The sequence below is a fragment of the Anopheles moucheti genome, chromosome 2 (assembly GCF_943734755.1).
Source record: "Anopheles moucheti chromosome 2, idAnoMoucSN_F20_07, whole genome shotgun sequence".
In the NCBI taxonomy this organism is placed as follows: Eukaryota; Metazoa; Arthropoda; class Insecta; order Diptera; family Culicidae; genus Anopheles; species Anopheles moucheti.
In genome coordinates, this window is record NC_069140.1 from 67780618 (window position 1) to 67803553 (window position 22936).

The 22936-nt window shown below is 40.1% G+C and overlaps 1 protein-coding gene across 1 annotated transcript; it reads right to left on the minus strand.

The window, feature by feature from the left end:
- Positions 1-1592: 1592 nt before the first annotated feature.
- Positions 1593-3495, minus strand: LOC128298480 (uncharacterized). The gene is made up of 2 exons (XM_053034233.1): positions 3423-3495; positions 1593-2164 (listed from the first exon to the last, which is right to left on the minus strand). Exons 1-2 carry the CDS (start codon positions 3493-3495, stop codon positions 1593-1595), a joined length of 645 nt encoding a protein of 214 aa, XP_052890193.1.
- Positions 3496-22936: the final 19441 nt, after the last annotated feature.

Consider the following 22936-nt stretch of genomic DNA (forward strand, 5'->3'; position numbering starts at 1 on the left):
AGCCTCGGAATGTTGGATAAGGAATCGAGCAACACCAACACCAACACTATGACTAATATCAACGGCAACACACGCCATCCGAACCTTCAATCCACGGGGACCCGAGTGGTTTTGGCCCCATCCTTCGTCGGCAGTGCACGGTACATGCGAGCACAGTATCAGGATGCGATGGCTATCGTTCGGGCCCTAGGGAAGCCGGACTCATTCATCACCATCATCTGTAACCCTTTTTCTTTTGGATTGTCAGACGAGAGAATCTTCATAGAGAACCCACATCCTTAGCTAAGGAAGCCTGCTCAAACATAGTCAGGGAACTGCCCGATTCGCAGGAGCGCCTTCGGACTAACAACTCCTCAAGCCTCAGAAACCCATACCGGATGGCCCGTTAAGGCATTTACGTCAGCATGGGCTCTCTGGGTACATTTGTTCTTACTAAGAAGCTAACAAAACTCCCACGGCGCCGCGCGATGATCATTGATTAGATGTCAGGCGTGCGCGATGATCACGGCATCCACACGGGAGTAATGAAACTGCCCGTGCTTCAGCCTACTCTTCTCACGATCGGCAAAGCACGGTCCACGTATAGATTACAGCATGGAGGGGCTGCTCCTCCTGCTATCGTATAATCACCCTTCGCATACTCTACCTCACGAGTCTGTTGCTGCAGTGGCGGGATTGCCCACGTGGCGCACCCCTACAGCGGCGCATACCACGTTGTCTACGAACCGAGAACTGCCCGCAAGGAGCATGAAAACGGCCTCAAGCATTCAAACCCACATAGACACCGCTTTGTACACTTGCCACACGATACACCTGTGAACTACCACCGTTGACATAAGCGTTCAAACCCGGTTGGTGTACCTGCGACCACTCAATTTGTGTGCAAGGAGTTCTGCGTGCGGGAAGCTAACAGTGAGGACTTTGGGCAGAGGCGCACAAGAGGTACAGGGTTTACGATCTTATCTGGCAACGTAAGAGCTTATTCTAGCCACGGTTCACATTTATCTAGACTGCCAGTTTGCATCTGGACTCAGGTGCGCCATCTGGACCCTGCTCAAAAGGAAGCGGAGTCTGTTGTCGCAATCTGGACCAAAATATTTGTGACGCTTCGCGGCAAGCTTTTTGTCAATGGGAAAGCTTTAAGCATGACAGATGTTTGAATTTAAAATGACAGTTTAGATACTAAAATGAAATTTAAATAACATATTTTAGGCTGATAATTGGTAGTAAAAACAATAATGATTATTGTATATGCATACAAAACAATGTTTCGAAAGAATTCGAGGCAGTGGTTATAAACAAAAGCCTTCAAAACAGCTTCTGTCAATTGGTATAATTTGAACAGGTAGTGAAAAAATGATCACTTGTAGAAAGTTTTTCAAAGCAAGCGACGTAAACTGTGTAAGCCGTTTTATACAAAATAATAATTTTGCAAGCAAGTAAAGAAAAGTGAGCAATAAAAGTTTCACAAAGTTAGGTGAGTTACATATATTATGTTTGTGGACATGATGAGGAACATTTCGAATTGGTAATCACAACGTTACATTTTTCCAGTCATGGATGCCAGTACAAGCTCTGCACCTCGGCGTGTTTTAAAAACTACCAGCGATGAGGATAGGCAACGCTTTGGATGTCCGCATACTCACGTTGAATCCAACTTCGTCCAAATAAACCAGCCCATTTACAGGAACCTCACGAGCAATATCGTAGAATCTGGCGGCATATGCTGTTCGCTCCTCGATAGTTGCGGCTGTGTTACGACGTTCTGGCACCCTTTGAATCATTTTGAACGAATAATTGAATTCCTTCACTTCCTTGGCAATGGTTGAAGCGGCCACGCGTACGCCGTATTGCTGGAACACTTTCTCGGCCAGCGCTTTCAGAGTGAGAGTACAATCTTCGTCGATCCAGACTCGAATACTGTCCACGGCTTCACTCGACAACGATTTAGCACGATGACCGCCGCGCTTTTTCGATTCAATTTGCCAGGTGTCCTTATATCGCTTGATGATCCCGTACACGGTGCTCTTGTTTATGTTTAGCATATTGCCTATTGATGCTGGTGTTGCACCACTTTCATATGCCGTTATGATGCGTTGCCTATCCTCATCGCTGGTAGTTTTTAAAACACGCCGTGGTGCAGAGCTTGTACTGGCATCCATGACTGGAAAAATGTAACGTTGTGATTACCAATTCGAAATGTTCCTCATCATGTCCACAAACATAATATATGTAACTCACCTAACTTTGTGAAACTTTTATTGCTCACTTTTCTTTACTTGCTTGCAAAATTATTATTTTGTATAAAACGGCTTACACAGTTTGCGTCGCTTGCTTTGAAAAACTTTCTACAAGTGATCATTTTCTCATTACCTGTTCAAATTATACCAATTGACAGAAGCTGTTTTGAAGGCTTTTGTTTATAACCACTGCCTCGAATTCTTTCGAAACATTGTTTTGTATGCATATACAATAATCATTATTGTTTTTACTACCAATTATCAGCCTAAAATATGTTATTTAAATTTCATTTTATTATCTAAACTGTCATTTTAAATTCAAACATCTGTCATGCTTAAAGCTTTCCCATTGACAAAAAGCTTGCCGCGAAGCGTCACAAATATTTTGGTCCAGATTGCGACAACAGACTCCGCTTCCTTTTGAGCAGGGTCCAGATGGCGCACCTGAGTCCAGATGCAAACTGGCAGTCTAGATAAATGTGAACCGTGGCTAGAATAAGCTCTTACGTTGCCAGATAAGATCGTAAACCCTGTAAGCAACAACCGAAGCATCCCTCCCTCTGCCATTCGTCTCACCTATGTTAGCTTGGCCATGACACCTTGACCTTAAGCCCACTACAGAGAGGAGATACGGCCCCTTTACATTTCGCTTCATGCAGAACAAGATCGTAGTTGTATGAGCGAGACTCTGGATCACTAATCCATTAGGAGAACCGGCTGGCCTACTGCTGAAGATACGGCGCATTGGCACCAGGCGGCACCGCGCTTATCACCAATCCCTGCAAAAGCCTCACATGACTGCGGAGGTGGTGCGCAGTCAATGGCGTTCAAAGACAACTATTCCCAGGATTACATGTTTCTGCCCCGGCTGGAGCCATGATATGGCCTACTTATAGTGGGTAGACCGTTAAGGGCCGGGCCGGACGCCTCCGGTTCCCGGTTTACACCCATTCACGTTAATCGGCCCACACCTACAGGACTCGACGCTTTTCGGACTGGACTATGAAGTCCAACTCCAACATTCTCACTGCTCGATCCTGCTGCAGACGCGGCAATATTGGGTTTGAACGTAAGGCTGCTGCGGCCTAATGGGTGCAGCTCACCTCACCGTTCCCAACACTCACGCCCTCACGAAGACACAACGGATTTTATGGTTGACCTTTCATGTGACACCGCAATTACCCGTGCTTGCTTGAACTTCTTCACGTTGACATTCGGAGCACCGTGCGGGTATCTCCACTTCCAGTTCCAACATCTCGCGGTCTCCTGCAGACACAACGGATTTAAGGGTAGACTTTTTAGTGGCGACGCGGATAAGCACCACCTTAGGTCCAGTATGTATCCAGCAGCGCCACGCGGAGGTGTCGGACTTTCGCCGGCGACTACTCGTATTAGGTATCAGATCGTACGAGCACTTCGCCGAGGGGAGGTTTAGAAGACCACTCCCTGCCGCACCTGTAACCCTAAATGGCCCGCGATTACCGAAAATCAGCTTCCCGGTCAGCACGCGTCCCATCGTCCGGATCTCACGGCTCGCGTTTTTCATCTGAAGAACAAAGCGATACTGAACGATCTGCACAAGGATGCCCTTGGCGTGGAGGTCGCCAAAGTGTACGTGATCGAGTTCCAGAAACTAGGACTGCCTCATGCCCATCTGCTACTGATTCTCGGAGACGACAACAAACTCTATACGCCAGACCATTACGATAAATTCGTATCGGTAAAAATTCCGGACCCGGCCAACGAACAGCTTTACCACACCGTGACGCAATGTATGATGTATGGACCGTGTGAAGCGCATAATTGGAAGTCGTCATGTATGAAGGATGGGGTTTGCACGAAACACTACCCGAAATCGTTTTGCGAACAAACGCGCGTGTCCGAGAATGGCTATCCGGAATATCGTCGCCGGAACGATGGACGCACCGTGACGGTGAAAGGGGTAGCGCTTGATAACCGACATGTCGTACCGTACAACTCGTGGCTTTCGCACACATCCGACTGTCATATTAACGTGGAGGTATGTACGTCTATCACCGGTGTCAAGTACCTGTACAAATACGTGTACAAGGGCACCGATAGAGCTGCTATATCTATCGGATCGGGAGTGGATGAAATCGCCAACTACCTGGACGTACGGTATATTTCGGTGTCTGAAAGTTGCTGGAGAATCATGAGATTCGAGGTGCAGGCGAAATCTCACGCCGTCATTACACTACCGATACATCTCTTCCACCAGCAGAGTGTTCTCTTCAGGCAGGATGAATCGGTCAGTACGGTGCTGGCACGTGGTAAGAATTCCATGCTGACGTGCTTTTTCCAGTTGGCAGCACACGATGGTTTCGCCCGGTCTTTACTATAACATGAAGTTCCAATGCACTATCGATTCGCCAAACCAACAGCAGCTCAACGCCAGCCGTGGCACAATAGTACGGGCCAGCAGTGGGTACGACGCATCCGCAACGAACAGATGGTCATCGGTAGGATGGTCTACTGTCCCATGACAGACAAGGAGCGATATTGCTTACGGCTGTTGTGATGCTACCGTAAAGGTCCCATCTCATTTGAGAATTTGCGCACAATCTGTCATGGAGGGTCTGCTTCAGGAAAACAACGAGTGGGAACGGGCGCTACGTGAAGCGGCATCGTTCCAAATGCCCCGGCAGTTACGGAACTTTTTCGCAAAGATCCTGACAGCTGGACAGCCACACAATTCGCGGCTTTTATGGAACACGTTCGTGGATCAATTCACAGAGCACTTTCGCCGCCAATATCGGGACCGCTACACGACAGATGAGTAGGATGTTCAGAATCAGATGCTGCGCGATATCGAACATTTCGGCGCACTCTGTGAAATCGACTGTTATCTACGCAGCTCCACACCGCCGAAGAATTTAACGTGGTATGCGGGAATGCCACAGCTTGCTGTGTATGGTCACGTTCACGCGCACCTAATCGATGATCGTACAAATGCATTGATCGACGCTGAACGACAACACTCTGTGGCCGATCTCGACAGTACACTTGCTACGGTGCACCTATTTAACGCAGATCAGCTCAAAGTGTACAATCTACTAAAGGCGGCTGTGGATACTCCTAACACCGAGAGCGAACGATTGTTCTTCCTCGACGGTCCGGGAGGTACCGGAAAATCGTACCTGCTGGAAAAAATCCTTGCCTACACGCATCTTCAGGGGAGAATCGCACTCGCCACTGCTTCGAGCGGGATCGCTGCACTGCTGCTCACTGGTGCAATATAAACTTGCCGAGTTAATGCGCGAGACTACATTGATCGTATGGGACGAAGCTTCGATGACCAGTCGCTATGCACTCGAGGCTGTCGATTGCACACTACAGGACATTATCGGTGTGCGACGACCTTTTGGTGGCAAAGTTGTGCTGCTTTCCGGTGATTTCCGCCAGATCCTTCCTATCGTACCTAGAGGAACGGAGACACAAATCATCGACCAGTGCATCAAGCGGAGTGCATTGTGGCAACAATTCTGCAAATTGCGTTTGACAATTAATATGCGCGTTCGATCTGCTCTTGAAGCGAATCGTGCCAGCGATCTGCAAGAGTTTGCTAACTTCTTGCTAAAGATCGGTGAGGGCCGCCATGATGTTATCCCCGGACTGGACCGGTCTTTTGCAAAGTTATCGGCAAACATGGTGTTGCCCGCTCCCAATCAACTGCAAGATGGCCTGCATTGGCTGATTTTTAAAATTTACCCGGAGTTGGAACATGTCCTTTCGAGACGCGAATTTTTTTCCAATAGATCGATTATGTCACCGTTTAATGTTGATGTTACCACCATCAACAATGTTGTGCTGTACAGGATACCCGAGCTACTCATGGAATACCGTTCCGTCGACACACTGGCGAATCCGAAAGAGCAAGAAAATCTGCAACTGTCGCCAGAGTTCCTCAACTCGCTCAACATCAGCGGTATACCTTTGCATCGTTTGCGGCTCAAGCGATACGTACCGGTTCTGTTGCTGCGCAACCTAAATACCGACATGGGGTTGTGCAATGGCACGCCCTTGCAGATTGTGGAAATGAAGGCAAATTGTATTCATGCTCGCATACTAACCGGCAAGCGACAAGGCGATGACGTTCTGCTTCCCAAAATCTACTACGATAGCAACGATAAGGGACTATCGTTCCATATACGACGCAAACAGTTTCCGGTTCAGCCTTGCTTCGCGATGACGATCAATAAATCGCAAGGGCAATCGCTGCACCATTTGGGTCTCTACATACCGAGACATGTGTTTGCTCACGGTCAGTTGTACGTGGCGTTATCGCACGGTCAGTTGTACATCTAAATCAAACATTGCGATACTGATCACCAATCCGGAACGGCAGGACGAACAAGGCGTCTCGACGAAAAATATTGTTTACAAAGAAGTCGTCAACGATTGAAAAATGGTAAGTGACTTTAATTTCTTTTTATTCCATCTATTATTTTATTTTACTCTTTCTAATGCTATTACATCGTTACTTTTTTATTACATTTCACTTCACCACAGAAGACGCTAATGTTATCCAATACATCGGAACAAACACTTGGTTTGTTGTCGCTAACGCACTCCTCGCTGCATGCCAAAAACATTGACGTGCAATAGATCAGGCCCTGTATGATGCCATTCCATTTTTGGATAAAATGCTCTGTAAGCTTGGTGATGGTGAGCAACAGCCATCTTTATCATGCCTGTAAATAAAACGAAGCAATCAAAAATCCTGTTCCAGTTGCTAACATATTGCATTACATTGTTTCTACTTTCAAAGCCTGCTCTCACCAGTTGACGACGTGTCATGCCTTGCCTGTAAGTATAAAAAGTGGCAAACTATGACACAGAGTCTATGCACAATGTTCACACGTATTGGTTCTACCTCCACAGCCTACTATGCTGCTATGCTGCAGTCGACGAAATGGTCACGGGCTTACGCCCCTTTTGTGCATCTCGCTGTAAGTAAACAGTAACAAACATAGATTTCACATGCCTTGGTTCTACCTCCACAGCCTGCTATGATGCTATCCAAGGTCTATGAAATGTACAGGTCGGTCCGTCTAGAGCGATTTGACAGTTGAAAACGAAAGGAGGAAGAAGACCGGCACGATCAAAACACGCATGTTGTTGATCCAAGAAAAATTCGTTTGTTGTACAAAGGCATTGTGATAGTTGCCGTCAGCAGTTGAACGTTTTAAGTTTAATGTTCTTTCGTCATTCGAATATAGCTACTCAATAAAAAATTACCAAGTTTAAACGTAAAAGTGTTCTCAGCTTGAAAAAAACTCCGTTTTCTCAGAAAGAAGCTTTATGGTAAGCATATAAAAGTATATTAACTGAAGCGGTAGAAGTCAACTATGCATGATGAAACATGCTCTATTTGAGTTTTCGTTTTGCGCAATAAATATCACATTATTACTTAAGTTGATATAGTTAAGCCTAGCAATTTGATGCAAACATGAGCAAAGTAATATAAGTATAAACAGCATGTTATAATAACAGCAAAGCTTGTTTGCATTATTTTAGTTTCTTTACAGAGTTGTAGTTTTAAGATAATATCACAGCTTCCTACTTTGTTTGGTTTGTAGCAGTTAAAGGTATGTAAAAGGGTGTGTGGTTTTTTCAATAATATGGGATTTTTTAAGTTCATCTTGTGGTTTATTTTTACGTAGTAAAATGCCAAGTTCGTCATGTGCCGCAGCTTTTTGTAACAACAATAGATACAATGTTACTAAACGTAATATTGAAGTTGTGTTCCATACATTTCCATCCCAAGAAGAGCTACGAACGAAATGGGTACAATTTTGTGAAAAGGGTGTACATTGGATACCTAATCATAATAGTGTGCTTTGTTCATTTCACTTCAAATATGATGACTATCAGATGGTGAAATCTCCACTGAATAAGATGAAAAAAGAAATAAGGAAACTTAAAGCTAATGGTAAGAATTCCTGAACATTCATCAGCATAGTATTACTATATGTTCTAATCAATAATGTTATTTATTTATGTATTTATTTAGCTGTTCCTTCTTTGTTCTATCTGAACGAAAACTACGCACGCTTTCCGATACCAACTATAGATGTAGACACAACACCAACAGAAAATGAATTAAATAATCCAGTTCCGAACGTTAGTATCCTCAGTGACAATAATAGTAATCGTAACTATAACTGTAATTGCTATGATAAAATTCAAAATTTGGAAGTACAACTTAAAGAACAGATCGCAAAAAATAAGCAATAATTAGAGGCCAATTCCTTATTAAAACAAAACATTGACATATTACATAAAGAACATGAGATCTTGAAAAAAACAAACAAATCCATAGCCGTGGAATTAAAAGAATTGAAACAAAACGGTATTCAACCAGCAGAAGTAGTGAAAAGAATGAAAATTATGCTAGGAAAAACGCTATCCTCAAATCAAATAGATTTAATTGTTAATGAAAAAGAACGCGTCATTTGGACAAAAAGCGAATTAAGTGCAGCGTTAACTTTACACTATTTTGGCAAAAGATCGTACAATTACATCCATAAGGATTTGCATTATCCTCTGCCGTCCATTTCAACCTTGAAAAGATATGCGCGACAGATTGATCTAACACAAGGCATTTTACAGGATTTTTTAAATCTAATTGGAAACATAGTAAAAACGTTTAAGCCACAAGATCGTGAATGCATTTTAAGCTTTGACGAGATGAAAGTAAATAGAATTTTTGAATACGATGCATCGACAGACGAAATTATTGGCCCTGCAAGTTGTTATGGCTCGACGTCTATTTTCGAAATGGAAACAACCGATATACCTCGGGTTTGATCAAAAAATGACAAAGGAAATAATATTTAACATCATTTCTAAACTAAAGGAAAAAACGGTAAATGTGTTTGCTATTGTAAGCGATAACTGCCAGGCGAATATAGGTTGTTGGAAAGAGTTAGGAGTAAATAGTTTTGCAAAACCATATTTTTACCATTCGTGTACGAATAAAAAAGTGTATGTGTTCCCAGACGCACCTCATTTATTAAAGCTCTTCAGAAACTGGTTGATTGATTTCGGCTTCAATATCAAAGAAAGTCCAGTAACATCTGATCTGCTGTTAGAATTGGTTGCGAATAGAAATGAAGCTGAAATGACACCTTTATTCAAGTTGAATAAAAGTCATGTAATAATGTCACCTCAAGAAAAGTAAAATGTACGACGAGCCGCACAACTAATCTCTCAGAACTAATCTCAGTAGATACAAAAAAGTCTTATACCGGAAATGAATTTCAGAAAAAGGCACTTTGCAATATGTATGAACTAATCCATAACATGCGTGTTATTGGTAAATCGTCGATGCAAGTATTTCAAAAGTCAATACTGATGAACATTACTTCCCTCCAAATGCTATTTGACGATATGAAGGAGAAACACAGCATCCGGTATTTGTCAACGCATAAGGTGAGGCTTTTGTAAGCAATTTGTGACTATTGTTTATTAATTATTGCTTTATTCAATTCCATTTCAGCTTAATCAAGACGTGTTGGAAAACTTTTTTTCCCAACTTCGACAAATTTGAGGTGTTTACGATCATCCTTCTCCTTTAAGTTGTATCTACCGTATCAGGAAAATAATATTAGGTAAATCTCCAACCATACTGAATAAACAAACAGATTTAGGCCCGCAAAGTTCAGTTAAAGAAGATGAATACTTATTAACACAAAATCCAGATCAGAGAACATCAGAGAACGAATTCAATGAAACAAACGAGGATTTTATATCTGCAAGTCTTTTTTCTGATACCGATGTAATGCCTGTTTTACCTGATTATCTAGATATAGATATCGATTTTCAGAATGTTATCCCATCATCCAGTGATACCAATAGTTCTCTTAGCAGTACACTCGTTGACTTACCAGAGCAAGATAGTGATGGTTTAGAATATATAATGGGCTACCTTGCGTACAAATTTCAAACACAATACCCGGAATTGAATTTAGGAACTTATACTTTCAAATTAACATCACTACTATTGTCATCCTCCTACGTTCGTGCAGCACTTATCGGTTGGTGGTTTATTTGCTCCAACAAAAACTTTTCTCATCCAGGGATATAAAATGGAACAAATATTTCAAAAGTTGAATCCCGAAGGTAAACTTTATAATTCAGTAGATATTATTCAGCAAGGTGTTGAAAACATACAACAAAAACTGCCAGAAATACCTGTTGAAATAGCTAAATCTTTTTACAAACAGCGAGTTATTATACGTATGCGATTCATTAATATGAAAAATTACCACATCATCGTTTGATAACAGTTATACATTCAAACCAGAAACTAAGGTAATCACACCACACTTATAATATTACCTTTGGAATGCAAGTCAAAACATTGCAGAGTGGTTGCGAACAGTGCTAAAAAAATTTGATGTTTCAAATAAGGTACTTAATACAAATAATGCCTCAAACATGATATGCGCAACTTCTTTGCTTGATGTATTCCTTTTTTCTTGTTTCGGACATTCTTCGCACCAAGCTATTAAGAAAAGCATTAAAAAAAACCCGTCGATGAAGTAAAGCATATAGTCATGTATTTAAAAAAAAAAGTTCACCAGCTACAATGAAACTGACTGCAGCTCAACGTCGTTTGAACATGGACCAACTTAGATTAAAGCAAGATGTTCCAACCCGGTGGAATTCAACTTGCGATATGATGGACCGGTTCAATAAAAACAGAGATCCAATTGGCGTTTGCGTTAGTTCATTAAAGCTTACGCTCGAACTGCACAGCAGGGATTGGCAGGTGATAGAACAAGCAGTTATCGTGTTGGCTACTTTCAACGAAGCTACTGCGATAATGACAAGCGAGCTTCCGGGTGTCTTCTACAGGGTGCCCCCGAAAGTATAAACACGATTTAAAAGTTAAACAAAACAAAAACCTATTCCAAACACTTTATGTTTATTTGATAAATACAGTTTGCGGTATGTTCTGGACTATGTAAAAAAATTTAAAAAAAATCAATCGTATGCTAATGATCGCACTTTTGCTCGGACGCTTCCCATCAGATTCAGCACAGACTTGTCCCAAACGACACTTTCTTCCAGTCTTTTTGAAAACTGTCGATGTCCTCCGCAGCTTTAAAATGCTTTCTCAAGTGTGCCTTGGTTTGCGCCCAAAATAACTTAATCGGTCTGGCTTCAGGGCAGTTCGAGGGATTCATTTCCTTCGACACGTACCGTACCTCATGTTCTTCATACCATGCGATCGTGTCTTTGGCAAAAATAAACAGAGGCCAAATCCGGCCAAAACAACACTGGACCAGCATGTTTTTTTAGTTTCATGGGCAGCAAACGTCGATTCGTTGTCATCGTTTTCGTTGTCACAAACGGTTCGGACATCAAACAGCCATTCGCAAATGGCTTGCACACCATCGCCTTCTTTCCGAATTTTTCGGGAAAAATAAATTTGTCGGCTTCTTCGACGTCCTGGCTTTCAGGCACGGTGTAGTATTGACTACCCGGAATAATTTTGTAGTCAAAATTTACGTAAGACTCATCATCCATCACGATGCATGAGGATTGGCGACACAGCAGTTTGTCGTACAGCTTCCGACCCCGTTACTTAACGCAAGCGACCTGCTTATTACTCCGTTTCGGTTTCTTTTGTTTCTTCTACGTTTTTAAATTCAATCTTGCATTGGCACGTTGGATGTTACTGCGCCGAAAAGTGGCCGAAATCCTGGTCCTGTCGATTAGCTGTTGGACCGGCAAAAGCGTTCAAGCATTCAACATTTTGATGTGCCCAGTTTTTGAGCCACATCGCGAATGGAACTTTCCTTTATTTGCTTGAACGCTTTTGCCATGTCCCGGTCCAACAGCTGATCGACAGGACCAGGATTTCGGCCACTTTTCGGCGCATCTTCAAAGCTGGACTCCTCCCGAAACTTTTGGATGGTGGTTCTTACGGCTCCGATATTCACACCTTCCGATTTCGCTTATTGACTTAGCGAAATGTTAGGTGTCGAGCACCGTTTGTGCAGAATGCTTTTGCGCTTTTCGACGGAAATGCCTCGCATTTCAACAGACGCTATTGAAAAAAAATAGTTTTAATGCACTAGCTAGTAGCTCTGAATGTAAACAATCAAGCATATCAAGAATCAGCTGTTTTACGCCATCCGTTTACTAGATACGTCATTTAGAAATCGTGCTTATACTTTCGGGGACACCCTTTAATAGCGAATTTTTAAAACAAGCAGTGATATTAGATCCACGTGTTAAGAATTTTCCATTTACCGCAGATATATCACCAGTCCAAGTATTCCCGTTCTTATCACCACGGTTGGCGCATAAATACAACTGCCACATCAGCGTGGTGGTATGTACGTCCATCAGTAGTGTCAAGTATTTATAGAACGTTTACAAGGGTCACGATATGATTACCGTTTAAACCGGTGATTAAATTCAGCATTATACTGACACCCGCTATCTATCACCTACAGACAGATCATGTGTCGGATCAGGTGGTTTAAATTGCAAGCAAAATCGCATACTGTAGTAACACTTTCCATCCACCTGTAAAAACAACACAACGTTGTCTAACGAGAAATTTAAACCGTTCCGAGCGTGTTGCAACGCGATAATCAAACCATGCTTACGCGATACGGCCCTGGCAGCACAATTGTACTGATAGCGCACCGGTTAGAGCAATTGCAATTGTACGATTAGGGGTACGACGAAGAAGATCTATTCGTACAATTCAGATTGACAGCTCTGATGCTTCCCCCAAGGTTCATAATAATTATTATTTCTCAAGGTTATTAAATATTAATGAAAATAATTTGTTTTCGTTTGTTTTGTTCATTATTTTATTTCACTACAATGTTTTTATATCACAATACATTACCGCACAATCTTTAAAATAATTCAAGTCAGGCATTCTGACCGAAACTGCAACACACGATCGGAACATTCTATCACGACGAACGTAGGATGATGATGATGATGATGCCCACCGGAATGATGATCTACTTCCAGTATTGCATTGTCCTCGTCCTCGATGTTTGTCTGTGTGCCGAAATCGTCTTCCTACGGTTGCTGCTGGTTCCTGCAGTGGTTCCTGTGCCCTGTGTCATCTGGAAATATAGTTATGGTACATGTTTAATAGAAACTGTAACTTTTTCAAAAGTTCCAGCTAATGTATGTAATAAATACTTACTTCAAGGTGTATATTCCTTGCACAATCTTTGGTCAGTTGTTCTACACTCCTAGATAAACTTTTCACAAACTGCAACTACTACAACTTTACGAACGTAGAGTGAAACCTGTAGCCAAACAACGCAAGGTACAAAGAAACTCAAGACAAAGATACGATGATGAGCTGGGTGACAGGCACGCTCGCGACCACGCACATATCTACATACGGGAAGCATAGGCTGATCTGTTTGACAGCTAGCCTATTCGTACAATTGTGCCGCCAGGGGGGGATTTGCGAACCATTGACGTTGTAGTGTGTGAACCTTTCCAGCTAGCCGCCATCAAGGAACGGCTGCTTCGTAGAGATGAGCGTTCCGGGCCTCAATCATGATTCCGATCCGATCCGATGCAGTACTGAGTCCGATCCGATCCATAAAAGTGATTCCGATTGAGTCCGAATGATCCGGTTTCAATCAAAATGCTTGCAATAATAGTTCAGGAAATTTTGTTATAGTGACAACACTTTCGATCAGAGTTATAATAAGCTAAAAAGGTATTAAAATGCATTGAAAACATGTCAAAACTACAAGAAAACCATAAGACACTTTTAAAAAATCGCTGGAACTACTGGACTATTTTTAAACAACAAAACTGAAGATCATGCGATTTAGCACAACTACTCATAGAAAGTTGATTTAAAGATAATTTATAACATAAACCTCCAAGAAAACTGATGGATCTCGCATACTGCCAAAACTGCTTAGCAAACATACTCAACAATACAAAAAAAGTCAAATTAACCCAAGAAAATATTGCTGAAATTAGTTTGGCGAACTCAAATTCGTTCAATTTTGATTATAAATCACTGAGACTTTTTTTTTAATTGCATGGAAATTTTTGCCATTTGGAAAGAATTTTAAATTTTTTTACTAAACCCCCTCAAAAACCGTTCAATTTTCATATAAAACATTAATAAAATCGATAATTACCAGCAATAAGTAAAACACAATAATAACAGTCGAAGTAAAATTACGACACAACGCCGCAAAGCAACGCACACATGATAGATCCGGCGATCCGGATCAGCCGGAGTTTTCATAGTGAAAATAATTCCACTAGGTCCGGCTCTTTTAAGTCCGGCTTTTGTATGAAGATCCGGAGCAGCCGGAGTTTCTATAGTGAGAATAATTCCACTAGGTCCGGCTGTTTTGAGTCCGGCTTTTGTATGAAGATCCGGAGCAGCCGGAGTTTCTATAGTGAGAATAATTCCACTAGGTCCGGCTGTTTTGAGTCCGGCTTTTGTATGAAGATCCGGAGCAGCCGGAGTTTCTATAGTGAGAATGATTCCGGTAGGTCCGGATTTTTTGAGTCCGGATCATCCAATTTTGTATGAAATTTCGTGGATCAGTCGGAGCGCCTATAGTGAGAATGTTTCCCATGTGAGATGAACTAGATGAGAGCACACACAATTTGAGAGCATAAGCGGAGAGCAAGGAAGAAACGATCTCATGGTCCTCCTGTTGCTCAACCTGAAGTGTATATCTTTCCTGTTTGCAGACGTATGTTAAAGCACGCCGAGCGGCCGTTTCATACACACGTGTCAGACTATTTGCGCTCAAAATTGTTTGTTCTCGTTCGTCTCTCTCGTAAGCTCGCTCCTTTTTTATGAATTCTTAACACGTTGATTATGCGCATTGGTGTGTTGGTATTTTTGCTACAAGAAGATCAAAAATATATTCAATCAATTTGCGTTAGATTCTTGCTTCGATTAACAAATTTACGCTTTACAAGCTAATTAATATCTGTAATAAAAAGAAACAAACATTTTATCGATCGATTAAAGAATGTTAAGTGTTCACAAATAATAACAAATAATCACACAAATGCTCCTGATACAATTACTCCTCAATTGAATGTTACAACTGCCCACAATAGATTTCACAGGGAACATTAGATATCTTAAAAATTCTTGAAGTGTAAGGTTACTTTACTAATTCGGTCCATTGCATTGCATTGTTTTGCATTGCACGGGGTTGCATTGCATTGTTTTGTTAGGTTATGCTGTTGATAACCATGGTGAGTTTATTGACAAATAATTGTTTCAGTATTATGTCGCCATGTTTGTATTTTTTTCTATAAAACTCATGTATGGTATAGCATATTGGTATAAGTAATGGGGCGCAAAAGCCGCAAAGCCTGCAATTAAAATCCGGAGTGCGGAATCATGATCCGCGCTCCCCGGAGCATACCGGATTGATCCGATCCGGCAAAAGGTCGGATCGACCCATCTCTACTGCTTCGGAATGGGCTGTTCCAGAAAGCAGCTTCCTATCGTATGTCTACCCAGTTGCGTCATTTCTTTTCGCTCATCGTTTCGGCAAGGATGCGGCCACAGTGCCCGCACAGTTTGTGGTAACAGTATGCAAATGAGTTGTGCGAAGATTTTCACCACGGCAATTTTGAACGGTACACGGCGGAGGGATTCCAATATAAACAGACCGTTGCGTGATACAATGCACTTTCACGCGCTCATTGAGATCGATCGGAATTTGCAACGCAACTACATCATCGAAGGATCTTACCGATTTCCCAGGAATGCCACAACTCTCGGCCTATGCACACGTTACGAATGATTAGGATGTAAACGAGTACATCACCGCTGAACATTCGTATCCAGTAAATATTCTCGATTCCACTCTTACCACCTTTAACCAGCTCAACGATGAACAACGCTTAGTGTACGAATCAATTACAGTCTCTCTCTACTTATGGAACTTTGCTGAGTAAAATTTTCAATAAAAATCAATGAGATACATAAAAGCACATTTGAATGCAATGTAAATCAGAAAATAATACACATGTATATGGCATGATTTAGATTTAGATCCGGAACAATCCCAAGTTGTTCTGCAGGCCCGAAGCGGAACCCAAAGAGAATCAGATGATGAACTGATGAACTTGTAGATCATATGACCTGCTGTTGGTTGAAATATGCTCTATGGAAATCGCCTTGAAAGTTTTTGACACGGTGCTGAACGTGTTAAGCGAGACTATGGCTATGATATGAGTAAAGTCGCCGGATTCTCCAGCGAGGAGGTGGACAAAGAAACAAGAAAAAATAGTAAACGAATTCAAATAGTAGCAGAACTATTGAAAGCAAGAAATAAAAATGGAGAATAAAGATGAGAAAGATAACAACACAAAAATCAAAATCCTGCAAAACAACGTACAAAATATTAACAACTGCAAAGAGGAATTACAGGACATACTAAAAAGAGGACAATTCACAATAGCATGCATACAGGAGACATGGCTGAAGGAGGAAAAACAATTTAAAATACCAGGATTTAACATAGTGAGAGTAGATAGAGAGGATGGATACGGAGGAAGCTGTATCCTAGTAAAAAAAAACAATTAGGATATGCTAAACTAAAAAATCTAAAAAGCTCCAAGTTTAAAGCTTCCAAGTCAAGCTGCTGGAATCGAGATAATGGAAACAAAATTAAAAATAATATCGATATACATCTCAAACAAAGCAAGTAACGAAGAAATAAAAAATGCAATAACCCAGCTGGCGACAAGCTATACAGAGAAGACAATAATAGTAGGAGACTTTAATAGCCATCACACCTATTGGGGTGATGAAAAAACAGATAACTGGGGAAAGATCATAATGGAAGAACTAGAAACCTCAAATCTAATAATAATGAAAAACGAGACAACCACCAACATCCCCACCGATATAAATAAAAGAGGAACATCAATCGATCTAACACAATAGCAACACAAGATATTTATATGGACATAATCAAACAAATAACAGAACAACACATAGGAAATAGTCAGCACAAAATGATATATATAACCATTGAGCAAGAAACCAAAATGGAAGAGAGAGTGATTTATAAAAAAGACAAAATATTAGAACAAATAACTAAAATCAACTGTGATAATGGACAAAGCTTTAGACAAATAAGTATAAAAATAAGCAAGATAATTAAAAAAAATAAAGTCAAATTAAAACATATACCGAAGTCATGGTGGAACGCCAATACTAGAAAAGCTTGGATGGAAAAAAATGAAGCTAGAACGCAGTTCAACAAACTAAGAACGATAGAAAACTTAATAAAAATGAAAAAAACAGCAGCCAAACTAAAATTAGAGATTCGCAAGAGTAAGAAAATAGAAATAGAAAAAACAATAAAGTTAATAAATAAAAACTCATCTAGCAAAGAACTGTGGGACATAGTGAAGAGAATTAAAGGCAACAAGCAATCAACAAAAGAAGAAAACATAATACATGATAACGAAAATCTAGCAAAAAAATTACTTGACCAGACGTTTGGAAAAAAACAGTGGCTTTAGAATAGAAAACATGAACTTGCCAGTATTTATAAATGAAGAAAAGTTAATAGATCCGGAAAAATGGGAAAACATAATCAACAAGAAAAAGAAAACTGCCCCAGGGGTAGATAACATTACATATGAAATGTTAAAACATTTAGATGCAAACAACACGAAATGCATATTAGATGAGATCAATCAAATGTGGCAACAAGGGAAAATAAAAAAACAATACAAAACGATAAAGGCAATAGCAATCCCAAAACCTGGAAAAGACCCCGAAAAAATCGATAACTACAGAATAATTGCACTTTTACTAACAATAATAAAAATCAGCAACCCAGCGGTCCTGGAGAAATTAAACAAACTCTGCACGATAAACAAAATTATCCCTGAAACCAAATAAAAGGAAAAATAGATCAATACAAACGTGCACAAATTATCTAATTAATTCCATCATGGAAAATAAAAATAAAAAACTAAAAACAGGAATCATATTTGTAGATTTAGAGAATGCATACAACCAAGTGAAATTAAAAGAATTGATTAGAAATTTGATTGAAGCAAATACTCCCACACAAATAGTGAAATGGATCGCACAATTTTTAAAAAATAGAACAATAGAACTCATTAGTAATAATAAGAAAATAAAAAAATTAGTCACTGATGGATTACCACAGGGGGACGTGCTATCGCCAACGCTATTCAACATTTATACAAGAAAGCTACACCAAAGGATAAGTAAAATAAAAAATACGAAGCTAGTGCAATACGCAGATGACTTTGCAATTGTGACAACAGGAAGAAATGATGTAGAACTACAACAAAAACTTCAATGAAGCCTTCGCGCATTCGAAGAGGAAGCTGCAGCAATAAATTTAAAAATCAATATAGAAAAAACAAAGCTAATGATGATGGGGAAAAATAAAAACATAAGCCTAAAACTAAATAACAACAGTGTAGAAAATGTAAATACATACAAACATCTTGGAACCATAATTGACAAAAAACTCAACTTTAACAAACACATAGAACACATGAAAAACAAAGCGATAGAAAGACTAAATATATTTAAAATATTATGCACAACAGCAAATAGTATATCACCCCAAAAAGCCAGAATGATATACCGATCCACCATTAGAAGCCTAATAGAAAGAGGATCCTCATTTACAATTAACAACAGTATCACAAACGGCAACAAACTAAATACAGTCACACACACAGCTCTAAGGAAATGCTCGGGATGCACAAAAACCACTCCAACAAACTCACTGCACGCGATGAATGCAGAAATACCTCTAAAAATTAGAAGAAGATATATAGCAGGAAAAAAAATAACACAAGCCTACACATTTTCCCCAGCAGTCCGAAGACAAATTAAAGAAATTTCTAAAACAAACCAAAGGAAAAGAAAGACAACTAACCAAGAAGAAATAATCAGGGAACATAAAGAATGGTTGAGCAAAATATCCATAGCCAAAATTAATGACATTGAAGAATACGTTAAGATCAATACGAAAATAAAAGAAAAAATAGATAACAAAAAAATGAAAAAACAAAGAAACACTAAAGCAAATTAGAAATAATAGACGAAAAGATAAAGAACAAACCAAGTATTTATACTGACGGAAGTGTCGCAAAAGGAAAAAGTGGAAAAAGTATCTATATAAAAGATAAAAACAAAACCTGGTACTATAACTTTAAAACAACAAATCATGCAACAATAACCACGATTGAATTGACAGCAATAGAAAAAGCAATTGAAATAGCTAATCATCTAAAACTAAGAAATATTGCCATTCTAACAGACAGTTTAGCAAGCTGCACAATATTGAAGAATGCGAGAAAGGAATTACAAATAGAAGAAATTGTGAAAAATATTCATGAACGAGGGAGCCAAATTAACGCTGAGATATGGTGGATCCCGGCACATGTGGGTATCAGTGGAAACGAATGGGCAGACCGACTTGCAAAACAAGGAACAAACAGTGAAGCAGAAATTAGAAACAAAATAAGATACATAGATATATACCAAAGACTGAAAAATAATATGATGAACGAAACCAAAGTATGGTACGAAAACCAAGGCGAAAAGAAAGGGAAGAAATTTTTGGAATTCCAAAAAACTTTTGAACCCGAACCGTGGGAGAAAGGTGTAGACATAACGCCCAAAGAAATTAAAACAACTAACAGATTACTAACAGGCCATGACCTCTCACCATTTTGGCTCAACAAAATGAGAATAGTAGAAACAGGAATCTGTGAGACATGCAATGCACCAAACACGGGACGACATATGGCATTCGACTGTAAAACATATGAAATAAACAGAAAGGATATATCATTTGAAAAACTAAAAGAAAAATGGAAAGAATAAAATGGAAAGGAAATCAAAAAGGTAGTTAAATTTATTAAAACCAACGAAATAGAATTTTAAAGAAAAGAACTGGAGAACATAAACAGAAAAATGACAGCACAGTTAAACAAATTGTAATGACCATATGACGAAATTGTCAGGTTTTAAATGCCTTGAGCTAGAGTGAGTAAGCCTCTGATTGTGTTCACAAACTGCTGGTCGGTAAAAAAAAACACAGGAGGATACATCCCCACTCGCAAACGAAGAAGAAGAAGATATGAGTAAAGAGCTTGGGCAGTGTTGAATACAGATAGATATATTGGGCTCGTGATGGTTTTAAATAGAAAATTTATCGATATCATAACGTATCAACGTTATCATCGTAACGTGTAACGTGTTTATAATACTTTGCGCTGTGTGTACCATGTCCAGATCTAGGCCATTCTAATATCGTGCGAGATTGGCTTTCTTTCGATATGATAGAAAGTGAACATTTTATCAAGTATATTGTGTGTATATTGAAACGACACTTCCAAGTCGAAGAAAAATTTAAAATTCTTTGCTACCTATTGTATACAATGAACAAGTAGAAATAATTAATGAAAATGTTGTAGCTGCAGATACCATAGGTATAACTTGTGATGATTGATTGTAATAACACAAGCTATTTAACTTTAACCAGACACTTCATTGATTTCATTTCATGAAATTCAAATTTAATAGACTGTACCGAAATTGAAATCACGCACACTGGAAAAAAGTATTGCTGGCTGGAAAAAAAACTCGAAGGGTTTAACATACAAGTAAAAAATCGTTGCAGTTACCACTGATAACGCATCTAATATGAAGATTACAGCTAATGAGTTACACTTCAATCATGTTACGTGCTTTTCACATACTTTGAATTTAATAGCACAAAGTTCCATCCAGCAAAGTATCAAGACAATTGATGATGAAGTAAAAAGATTGGCGATGCACTTTAGAAAAAGTGCAAAAGCTTCGTAATCCTTAGCAGTCATACAAAACGATTAAATCAAGATCAGTTAAACTTGAAACAAGAGATTCCCACAAGATGACATTCTTCCTTCGACGTACTAAATATATTTTTTTCTAAAAAGGATATCATTATTCAATTGCTTTGATACGCTTAAGATTAAAACTTCTGCTAAGTCAAGGCTGGGTCTTAATAGAACATTTTTTATCCGTTCTGGAATATTTTAACACTATTACAAAAATAGTATCTGGTGTAAAGCACGTGACTATTTCCCATGTAGGTCTGATTTGTACTATTCTTTTGGAGGAAATGTCAGATCTATCTAATAATTCAGACTTGCTTCCTGAAGCACAAAAATCAACAAAATCCCTCCTTGAATCTACTCTGCGGAATGTCATGTACGACGGGGTACTGACTCTAGCACTGCCTCCAGGAGCGGAACTTGTTGACTTCACAGACTACATCGCCCTGACGGTGACTGGCGGGACAATCGAGGAAATCGAGATGCATGCCACTGCTGCAGTCAGTAAGATCGATAGGTGGATGAAAACGGTGAAGTTGGAGATTGAGCACGCTAAAAAGGAAGTTCATCCTCATCAGCAGCCACAAGGAAGTTCAGAAAGCGACGATACTGGTAGGCCCACACCGCATTGGGTCTATGATACATTTCAAGTATCTCAGTGTCACTATCGATGATCACCTGAACTTCAAGGAGCACCTAGCAGAGGTTTGCGGGAAGACCATGAAAATCAGCAGCAGCATTACACGTCTTCATACTAGCGTTGCCACGTCTATCATGAGGTATGAAGCTCCAATACGGGCGCACATCATGTCGGAAACACGGTTGGAAATATGCACAGACGATTGGCTATACGTGTTGCAAGTACATATCGTACTATATAGTACGATGTGGTATGCGTAATTCCGGGTATCATGCCTCTTTACATCATCCTCGAGGAAGACACGAAGAACTTTCGCAACGCACGTACGGGGGAACTTGGAGACGATGCAAGAATTGCAGTACAAGCGGTGTCAATGAGGAAGTGGAAGGAAGACTGGAGCAGCACAACGAAAGGGCGATGGACCTACTCATTGATCCCCGACGTAGAAACGTGGGTATTAAGGAAGCATGGTGAGATAAACTCCTTCGTCACCAGTTTCTCTCAGACCTGGAGGTTTGCTTCAGGAGTTACCTGCAGATTCCGACATGCTTCTTCACCACGGGGTACGCTATGTGTGAACGAATATGAGACACCTGAACACGTCCTGTTTCACAGCCCCAGAAGAAGAGCAACTAAGTGTGATGGTGAACAAGTCGAACATCGTACAGGTGATGATGAAGAGAGCTGATTTCTGAGAAGCGGTTTCGACGGCGATGCGGTTGATCCTGACTAAACTCCAACAGCAGTGGATTTGATATGTTTAACTGTTAGGCCGCGCATGAGTGTGTGTATTTGCGTCCAGTCTCCAATGATATAATTTACAGTATGTATTGTACAGTGCACGAGAGCGTAAATGTTGCTAGTACGTATCCAAAGCCAGACTGAGTGCCACATCACTGCCCCACCCACACATGAAATAATACCACGGAGAGTTTTTACTGGGTACAAATCCCATATTGCCACTAGGGACGTCTTTTGGAAGATTTTAAAATCCTTGTAAATAAAAAAACACACACGAGTGTCACGAGTTTTAAGGAGTGAAGAACATTATTGAAGTAAGCATGTTTTACAGTTTTACTGTATGAGCTTACTTTAATATTTTTATATAATTCTAGATAGTTGAACAATGTCTGCTACATACAGGTGATAA